Source organism: Prunus avium, chromosome 7 (genome assembly GCF_965620075.1).
Source record: "Prunus avium chromosome 7, drPruAviu1.hap1.1, whole genome shotgun sequence".
In the NCBI taxonomy this organism is placed as follows: domain Eukaryota; kingdom Viridiplantae; phylum Streptophyta; class Magnoliopsida; order Rosales; family Rosaceae; genus Prunus; species Prunus avium.
In genome coordinates, this window is record NC_142290.1 from 33,019,666 (window position 1) to 33,029,880 (window position 10,215).

Genomic DNA, 10,215 nt, shown 5'->3' on the forward strand with positions numbered 1-10,215 from the left:
TCTAGTGAAAAATGATTTTGACTTATTGACCAATTGTGTCAGGCTTGAACTCTCGTGACACCTTCGTAATATGTGTGAGAAAACACTCCTCTTGGAGAAGGGGAAAAAAGGAGAATTGAACTAAGTGTGACTATTAAGTCTCCTACTAAGGTTTATTGGTCCTACAACTGGTAACCTTTTCCCTATACTAAATTGAATAAAGGAAATAAAAAGAGATAAAGAGATCATAAGTTTTGCTAGCCCATGAAATCTCATATGAAGTTTATATATGCATTTATAATTAATGCTAAAGGATCACCCCATCTTTGTTATTTTTTTCCCCTTTTTCTTTCTTGTGTCACATCCCTGAAGTTTTTCTATCTACAGCCAAAGCTCCCATATTATTAGACAAACATGGCGAAATCCACTGTAAACAAATCTATGAATATCCTAAATTAATTCCGCATAGTGAAAAATCATAAATTAATTGGGAATAAAGATAAGCTTTAATTGGATCTGATTTTAAAACACATGTGAATTACGTTGGTTACATTGTATTTACTTTTTTGTTTATGGAAACAAAGGAAAAAAAACCGAAGACATTTGACCACCTCATTTAATGATTGTTGAAACCCTTTAAGATCTTCCGAATCTCTCACTCAAGCCCTCTCATTCAATTCTCAATTCAATTCACCCCACAAAGACAAAACAACAAGTTTCTCCATTGACTTGTCAATCTCTCTCTCTCTCTCTCTCTCTCTCTCTCTCTCTCTCTCTCTCTCAAGTCTCAACTATTAGAGACTGCAGTATATAGAATAGAGGAGCTAGCTGCATGGAGTGAGAAGCTCATGATCACCACCGCTTGGGTTGCTCAAAAGTTCTGCAGTAGTATTTAATTTCTACCTAGTTTCTACAACTAGGGTTGCATATAAGCATTACAAGGAGTTAAAAAGAGAAACAAAAGGTTTTTTCATTTTTCTTTTCTTTTGGTGATGAGGATGGAATGGATTGTGGGATGTTGGGTTTTGGTGGGAATTTTTGTAGGATCGTTGTGTTGGGTTTCTAAGGAGATGAAGAAGAAGAACGAAAGCCAAAAGAATAAGGGTGCTAAAGTCCCCAAAGGGAAGTTAGGGTGGCCTTTGATAGGAGAAACCCTTGACTTCATTGCTTGTGGCTACACCTCTCGACCTGTCAGCTTCATGGAAAAACGCAGATCTCTGTAAGCTCTCTCTTCTCTGCTCTTTCTCTCACACTTGCCATCAGATTAATTTGCAACTTTTTTTTCTTCCCAAAAGATATATATATATATTTCTAATTTAATTTCTCCATCGTTACTATCCTAATCCTGGAATTATGGTCTTAATGTTATACAATATAAAGTGTAGAAATATTTTAATCAAAACGAGCATCTTTCTTCTCAAACCATATCGTCAACAACAGATACATGTTCTTTCCCTGCTTATGCTGTCAAGTAGCATGTAGCAGTAGAATTATACATCTATGAATATAAGTATCTTTCATTTGCCCTGCTGTACTTCCATGGACTTGAAAAACGTACGCCTGCTTTTGATGATGTGCTTTTCAATTTTGTAAAAGATTTGCGTGACTTGACTTCCAAACATATTCAACCATGTTTGATTGATTCTGTAACTCTTCATATATTTGCTTTCCTTTTTTTCTTTTTCTTTTTTGGCTCAAACTTAAAGGGTTCGATCGAAAAGAGATTCGAGTTGGTAAAGGTAGCCTTTAATGGGAATCATCTAACGTGTACCAGAAAAGAGATGAGCAACAAAGAAAAGGATAACGTTTTTGAAGCAATACTTGGATTAGACCAATTAGTCAGGGTGCTCCTAGGTTAAGTCATAGTTATCACTTTATATCCTAGTTCGAATTCTCCTCCTACAAATTATATTAATTTAAAGTATTTTAGATTATCGCTTGTATTCAAACTAATAACGAGACATGAATTCATTTGGACATAGACATTTGCCTACCACCGATTTTTTATTTTTAAAAAAGAAGAAGAAAAAAGAATAAATTATTGGGGCAGGCAGGGCAACAAGAGGGTTACCAACATGTATATAAAAGAATGGAATTTGTTCACTCAATGACAGATGGTGACAATAGCACAAAAAAGAAAGCAAGAGTGAAAAAGGAACAACCCCAAGAAGTAAAGAAAGGAAGAAAAAGCCTGCTCTATACTAACTAGCTACTACAAGGCTAGAAAAAACTAGGCCTTAGACTTCACACCCCTTTATTGCTTCTTTCTTCTGCAGGCTGTGCTATAATTAATTAACAACAACACATCCTATTCTCCATAGATTTCAGCCTCCCAACAAAATATCCTCCCATCATCAATGAAAAAGTAGCAAAGTTCAATTAAATGAGAAAATAACACACACACACACACTCTCTCTCTCTCTACATGCAGGTATGGAAAGGTGTTCAAGACGAACATATTGGGAACTCCAATCATAGTGTCCACCGATGCTGAAGTGAACAAGGTGGTGTTAAAAAACCATGGAAATACCTTCATCCCTGCTTATCCAAAATCTGTTAAAGAACTGCTGGGAAAATTTTCGATTCTGCAAATAAATGGAAGCATTCATAAGAGAGTGCATGGGCTCATCGGTGGCTTCCTCAAATCACCACAGTTCAAAGATCGAATCACTAGAGACATTGAAAACTCTGTCAAGCTCAACCTGGCTCGTTGGAGACACATGCAATCTCCCATTTACGTTCAAGATGAAACCCAAAAGGTCTCTACATCTCTATGCCAACCAAAAGTTTCAACGCGTTATTTAAATTCATTATTGTGATAACGTAACATATTAAATATATAACAAGAAAACGTTACTCGTATTTCAGATAACATTTGAAATTCTAGTTAAAGTATTAATGAGCGTCGGTCCTGGGGAAGATTTGAACTTTCTCAAGAGAGAATTTGAAGAATTCATCAAAGGTTTAATTTGCATACCAATCAAGCTACCTGGTACTAGACTCTACAAATCTCTCAAGGTAAAAAAAAAATGTATACATGTCTTCATGTGAGCCCTAATTAGGGTTTTTATTCTTCTTTTTTTAATTATTAGTGCTAATATTGCTTGTGTGGATTTTGCAGGCTAGGGAGCGATTGTTGAAGATGGTGGGAAAAATAGTGGAGCAGAAGAAAAAGGCTATGGAAAATAATAGTATCCAAGAAACAAGTCCAGTCAATGACGCGATGGATGTGCTGTTACGTGATGGCGGTGACCAAAACAACGAGACGCAACGCCTGCCGTTGGATTTCATCACGGGGAATATCATAGAGATGATGATCCCAGGAGAAGAGACTGTGCCGGTGGCCATGACCCTAGCCGTCAAGTTCCTCAGTGACAGCCCTGTGGCGTTAGACAAACTAAGGGTACGTACGTATATCACATCATAATATATGGACGCTTGCCCCTTTTTTTTCCATTGCCCTTAATCCAACGGTCAGGATCTGTTTTGGTACTGGGTCCTGTGGGCGCACTAGCTTTATCTCTGAAGTGTTTGACTTGTTTTTAAAAGTTCTTTTCATCTCATTAGACACTTGAATGAATGCACGCACGAGTGAGACATGGACGGAGAGAGAGACTGTGGGGCGGTCCGGGGGCCCACTTTGCTGTGAATACAAATTTTGCAGCCGTTGGATTTAAATTGAACGGCTGTTAGGTGTGGACCCACTATTATTAACTTTTCCTCGGTGCTGATTTGTGACCACTAGGCAACGTGCGTCCAGTCATCCACTCATCTTTGCGCTAATCAACAACTGACTATCAATCACGAATAATAACAACTATTTCAATTGCATCATTTAGAGTTTTGCTAAAGACAATCATGTGCATGTGAATAACTGTTAGTCGTCGTTTAGGTCTCGCTATAAAGTCTACACTAGCTCTCCTCGTACGATTTATATGTGCAATGGGGCCTAAGCAGGCACGGACCCACAGTGGGGTCACTGGGGTCAAACGACCCCATGGAAGCCATGGAAATAGGCTTGGAGGTCCACTTTAGCTGGCTGTGTGACCCCTTGGATTGCCCTCCAAGTGCTTGATGTTTTGCCTGAGAGGAAGAGGGAAGAAGCTGCGCGCAAGAGGAAGAAGAAGCAGCGCAACGTGCTTCTGTTTTTTTTTAAAACACCTTGGACAAAACGACGTCGTTTTGGCCAAGGAAAATTTTTAAAATAAAAAACCCTTCCGTATCCCTCCATTCTCCCACGTTTGTTTCCTAAGCAAAAAGCCGTAGGTTCGAAACCTACCTGGCGCGTTTTCTTTTTAATCTTTTTAACTTGTTTTGTTTTTGGAATCAGCCAGTCAACTTTGTTCCATTTATTATTATTTCTTCCTCCCAAATTCCAATGACTGGCTTAGAAATTAGAATCCATGAATGATGAGCTTTACTTGTAATTTTATCTAAGGATGACCACAACATGGTTTTATCACCACTATTTAACACTTAAGAATTTCTCCACACAAAAAAAATTAAAAAAACTTGTTTTTCTTCATTGTAATTAGAACAAAATGCAGTAACCAACAGATTGGAACAAGATGTGCAGGCAAAATATCTGACCCAATAAAATTTTGGATCTTTTTTTTTCCAACAGTGCTAAAACCAATATTACAAAAAAGTCTAAACAAAGCAATGAGTTCTCCACTTGTTTACCAAGTACAACATTTCACCATAGCAATGAGTTCTCCACTTGGATCTTTGCAAGTTGCAAAAAAACCCTTAAAACTCATCTCCCAATTTCTATTATTCTTTTCTCAAACCCTAACCCCAAGCTCCCCAATCCCCACCTGCTGTAGTATCGCCGATGTGTTTCCACTGCCGCCGTCCACTACATGTTGTGGCACCACTGTTGTTGTGATAGTTTTTATTTCAAGTAAGTTCTAAATCTTAATATCAAAATAAGGATGATGTATACTAGTTTTAATTTAATGGAAATCAAATTTATAATTGCCTGGATGAAATTTATGATTTATATGTATTGGTTTGATTTGTTGGATGAAGTTTTTGCTTATTTTTGTTGATTAGGTGGTTGTGATTTTTTCATTTTTTGGTTAATTGGCATAGGTTTGATTTGAAATTTTACGAATTGAAATCACTCAAAAACATACATAAAAAAATGACAAATTGAAATCATTCAAAGTATATTTTTCCAAGAAAGGAATAAAATTTGGAAGAGAAAAAATAGATAAGAAAAATAACCCGTTCTTAAATTTTCTTTGGAACATTTACACTATGACCCTACGAGGTTCGGATCCTGGGTCCGTCACTGGGCCTAAGGACTATATAATAGTAAAGTGCAATGTGAAAATTTGCAAACACAAAAGACCTTATTACTATGTACTAATACAATGATTGAAAAATGAGTAAGCAGAAAAAATGACTGTTTGGTCTTGTACAGTGGTAGAATGAAGCTCAAAATACTGAAAAATTGTATATGAAACCTTTTGTCTCTTTCTGACTTTAAGAAATGCTGAGAAAGTGGGTGAAAAGTGAAAACTCAGAGCTACTGTGTTTTTATTTTTAGAAGCATTGCTGTATTTCTACAAAAGTAGGATTCCATATATGTGTAAGTAAAGAAGGGATGATCATTTTAGTGAAAGGAAACAGATGAACATGCTGTCCTTAAATTCTTGGTTTCGATTTTAAAGTGAAAAGCACTGCCTCTCTCTCTGTCTGTCTGTCTTTCTGTTTAAATGCTTTTTGTTATTATTTATATATCATATGTAAATGCAGGATGAGAACATGGAATTTAAGAGGCAGAAGGTTGGTTCCTCAGAAAATTATGCATGGACTGATTACCTGTCCTTGCCATTTACTCAAAATGTGAGTCCCAAATGTTTGAAACAGAATATAAATTGTGTCCCTATTTACAGTATCATATCACATTCTTTTTATATTTCCTTCTTTATTTTTTATATTTGCCATCAGCAAGTCTTTTTTTTTTTTTTTTTTTTTGCTGAAGGTGATAAGTGAGACTCTTAGAATGGCAAATATTATCAATGCTATTTGGAGAAAAGCTCTTAAAGATGTTGAAATCAAAGGTATCTGTCTTTTTTTATTTAAAAAAAACCAAAAATAAAGAAAATAATTAACAAGAACATGTACAATTTGAGGAATTTTATGTTGGTTTTTCAGGGTATTTGATACCACAAGGATGGTGTGTCTTGGCATCTTTAACTTCTGTTCACATGGATGAAGAGAACTATGAAAACCCATATCAGTTTGATCCATGGAGATGGGAGGTAAACTTTCTTCTTCTTCTTCTTGCTTTAATTTATGTTAATTTGTAAGTGTATTGTTCATATAAGTTTTCTTTGACTGCAGAAGTTAGAAGCTGCTGTAAACTACACTTGTAGTTTCACTCCATTTGGTGGAGGACAGAGGCTGTGCCCTGGTTTGGAACTCTCTAGGCTTGAATTATCAATCTTCCTTCATCATCTTGTCACTAATTACAGGTATTAATCTTCCCCTAATCACATCATTACTCCAATGGGATATTAAAAATGTTCCTGATTGAAAAAGGCAATGTTGCTGCTTTCCACTAGCTTATGTTTGTCCAATGATTTCTTCAATAATTGACCTAGCAATATAGCTTTATGTATTTTTGTGGTTCCTCATTGCAGATGGGTAGCTGAGAAGGATGAAATTGTTCACTTTCCAACGGTCAAGATGAAGAGGAAGCTGCCCATTTCAGTCACATCCACAAGCACTTAGAATTTTAGAAAGTATAATTTGATCTTTCAACGAACAAATCACAACCACAATTGAATTATCTCATCAAGAAAATTCTGTACAGCATAATATCTCGAGCTATTAAAACAAAACAAAAAAAAAAAGCAATCATGAGAGGTGTAACAAGTCCCCATTTTAGGTGGATGGGCTCTATCTGCATTATAGGGTAGTTCTGGTGTCACCATCTTTGTAAATTGCTGGTGTTTTTGGGGCCTTTTCCTTGGTCCTTCAAAATTGAATGCAATACAAGTGGGGGTGAATGAATCTAACTCCCACATGTACTAAGTCCCCAGCTATTAATTTTTATGTTTAATCTGATAATTTTGTGTCGGTTATATAAGAAGATTATAATAAAGATTTTGGGAGGGTTAGGATAACTTATGGGGAGAAGCATCTCACACGTGCTTCTCCGTAAAATCACTTAAAACCACTTAAATTTGTTATGTGAAGAAGTGATTATTAGCCTATCTAGAATCACTCTAAAAAATATTTGGTCTTCCACTGCTGCCATTGTAAATTAGACTTTTAGATTAAAATTATAAATGAATTACAAAGAATAAAAGTTATGGTCCTCATGGAAGATAAAACTTGCATAAATGCACTACTGGCCAGAAAAGTACAGGAAGAGAGAAACGGACAACTGCAATTCCATATCAAGAAAAGATAGGGTCCAAGTAAAAAACAAAGAATGGGGTTCAAGATCCTTGATCCATGCTGTGAGAAAGACCCACTAAAAAGCTGGTAAGTGACATCTATAATAATGCACACCAAGATGAAGTGCAATGGCCCAGAACGCCTTGATTGTTTTGTACCGTACCAGTATTTGTTGTCTTGCTTTTTATTTTTTTTATAGCAAAATTAACTACTCTCTGATTTTATACAAAGGGGATTCGAAGTCTGTCGTCGGGTGTAGGTAAATGCTCTTAACCAATAATACCAAGATAATCATTTTCTTTGATGGAATGAGTTCCACTTCGTCAAAGATTCTTCCATCACTAATGTTCTACATAAAACAATCAGATGAATGAACTCAAAACATGGTTTTAGATTCATTTTAGTTATGGAACTGTCATGAGATTACATCCAGTTAGAGAAATACTAGAGCCATGAGCATTTCAGGAAGAAATAAACTGATCTGTTTTCAAAAGACTTTCCTATTATAGTAAGAAATACACAAATCATTGTCATATTATAGTAAGATTTTCCTATTATGACATCCTAATTAATGAGCGAGCTAATAGGCTAACAGCTATCAACTGTAAGCAACAGGAAATGATTCATTCTCAGCATTACTACTCTTGGACTGATCATGAAAATATATTCCTGCTTGATTAAACAATGCAAGCAGATGCAGCAACTCCTCATTTGACAGCTTTGAAGGCCGCTTGTCCTCAAAATCAGCTGATTTCAGAACCCCCATTAACTTCTCCTTGACGGAACTCGCTCCCATTTCCGAGCAAGACGATGAAGAAAGCTCCTCTTCATTGCTCTTTCCTCCATCCCCGTTGTCGTCGTTGCTGCAAATATAATTGTCAGTTTCACCGTTTGAGCCTGCTAATTTGGACAACCGCAACAGCTCCATCACCTTCTTCTTTTGCTTGAACGTCGCCCCAAGTGTCTTATTCTTGTTACCAAAACAAGCCTTTGTAAAAGCCCACCATTCATCCAAATTAACGTTTGGAACTTCAGCTTTCGGACGAATTATAACCACCGACGAATCGACTTTCGGGCAAGGAACAAACTCCCTCTTGCTCACATCCATGACAAACTCCACATTAGCCACCAGCTTCACATTCACAGCCAACCGGTTGAACTCAGAGTCTCCAGGCTTAGCCATCAATCTCCTTGCAAACTCCTTTTGAAGTAGCAGCGTGGCACTCCGAAATGACCTTGCCCCATACACCAATTTAGCCACCAGGGGCGAAGATATTCCATACGGAATGTTCGCCACAACAATATCAAACGGAGGAAACTCCGCCTTCAGTGCATCTTTACATATAACCTGCAAAACGCATTATCAAAAACCTTAATCTCACTCGTCGCAAAAGCGCAAAATTTTGGTTCACGCATTTCATCAAACACATAAACGCCATTTGACTTACAGTCAACCTATCTTGAACCCCACACTCCGCAACACGTTTTTGGAGAACCTCCACCATCCGCTTATCAATTTCGACGGCCACGACGCTCTTGGCAGCTTCCAGAAGCTTGAGGGTAAGATTTCCAGTGCCGGGTCCGATCTCGAGGACGGTGTCTGTGGGTTTAATTGCGGATTTTCGAACAATGCTGTCGAGAATGCGTTGATTGGTTAAGAGGTGTTGGCCTTTGCTCTTGTGCAACTGCAAATACCCATCTTGACCCTTCTCTCTTTTCCGACGGCCGTCGTCATCTGCGCCGTTGATTTTCCGATAGGAGCGATATCTGGACGTCGATTGCAGCTGCCCAAGTGAACCATGCCCGGGGATGACACCATAAAGACATTTGGCGCGTCGAAGCATATGTGTTGTTCGTCGTTAATTTGGTTTCAAAGTGACTGACCGTTGAGATTTGAATTTTAGTTGCTATGGTGGGAGTTTTGCCTTCGCAAGTTAGGCGATGAAAAACTGAACACATAACAAATTGATAGTTTAATTATTGGGCTAGATGCCTCACAGTGGCCCAAACTCGTATAAATTTTGGGCTATGTTTCTTTCTGGTTTTTTATTGGAAAAAAATGGTTTGGCTATTCTCAGGCCCAAAATTTTGTGGTAATTTTGATAATTTTATTATATTTATCATATTTAATTGCAATATGTATGAATACTTAATTTTTGTAATTGCAAGCAGAGCAGACGTGGGTTAGTCCAGTTGGTCAAGGCAGTGTGCTCGCTCCTTGGCACTCGAGTTCAATCAATCCCCCTCTCCGTACATTAAATTAGTAAACCTCTGTAGTATGCAATATTTAGTTGCAGTAATTATGTTCAGTTTGTTCCTCCAAACGTAATTATGTTGCATTGGCCCCTCGGAAGACTATCAAGGGACATGATGATTTAGACTCAACAATGTAATATGTTATTTTTTGGGGGGAGTTTAATATGCAACATTAAGCAGGCACCGACACAGAGAACTGAACTATATTATTGCTAATGCGGAATGCTGTCGTTTCATAAGAAAAAAGGTTCCACGCTTGATAGTTACGTTTTAACGGTATTATTGCTTATCATAATTGTTTCAATAAGCTTAGTGTTAGTGGCTATGGGTTCTTTTTCTTGTTATAGTTTCCAAAACATGGATTGAATCATAATATTATTGCTTCTTGTTTAGTGATGGAGGGACTTTTTTTTTTTTTTTTTGATGAAGAAAATGGAGGGACTTAATTATACTGTATGCATGAGGTATCACAAGCTCTGTTTTCTTCTTGCTAATCCATGTTAGCGTTTTAATTGACAAACTAAAAACCACATTATAGCACTGAGCACAGGGGTTCTGTTGATT

The 10,215-nt window shown here is 37.2% G+C and overlaps 2 protein-coding genes across 2 annotated transcripts; one reads left to right on the top strand and one right to left on the bottom strand.

Annotated features, from left to right (window-relative positions):
• The first annotated feature begins 641 nt into the window (after positions 1-641).
• ROT3 (Cytochrome P450 superfamily protein) lies at positions 642-7,026 on the top strand. Its single transcript, XM_088244365.1, has 9 exons — positions 642-1,198; positions 2,411-2,738; positions 2,848-2,997; positions 3,101-3,382; positions 5,743-5,832; positions 5,972-6,050; positions 6,145-6,251; positions 6,334-6,464; positions 6,633-7,026. Exons 1-9 carry the CDS (start codon positions 972-974, stop codon positions 6,721-6,723), a joined length of 1,485 nt encoding a protein of 494 aa, XP_088100491.1. The 5' UTR covers positions 642-971; the 3' UTR covers positions 6,724-7,026.
• A 742-nt stretch (positions 7,027-7,768) lies between these two features.
• On the bottom strand, positions 7,769-9,333 carry DIM1B (Ribosomal RNA adenine dimethylase family protein). Its single transcript, XM_021978561.2, has 2 exons — positions 8,844-9,333; positions 7,769-8,743 (listed from the first exon to the last, which is right to left on the bottom strand). Exons 1-2 carry the CDS (start codon positions 9,237-9,239, stop codon positions 7,994-7,996), a joined length of 1,146 nt encoding a protein of 381 aa, XP_021834253.1. The 5' UTR covers positions 9,240-9,333; the 3' UTR covers positions 7,769-7,993.
• Positions 9,334-10,215: the final 882 nt, after the last annotated feature.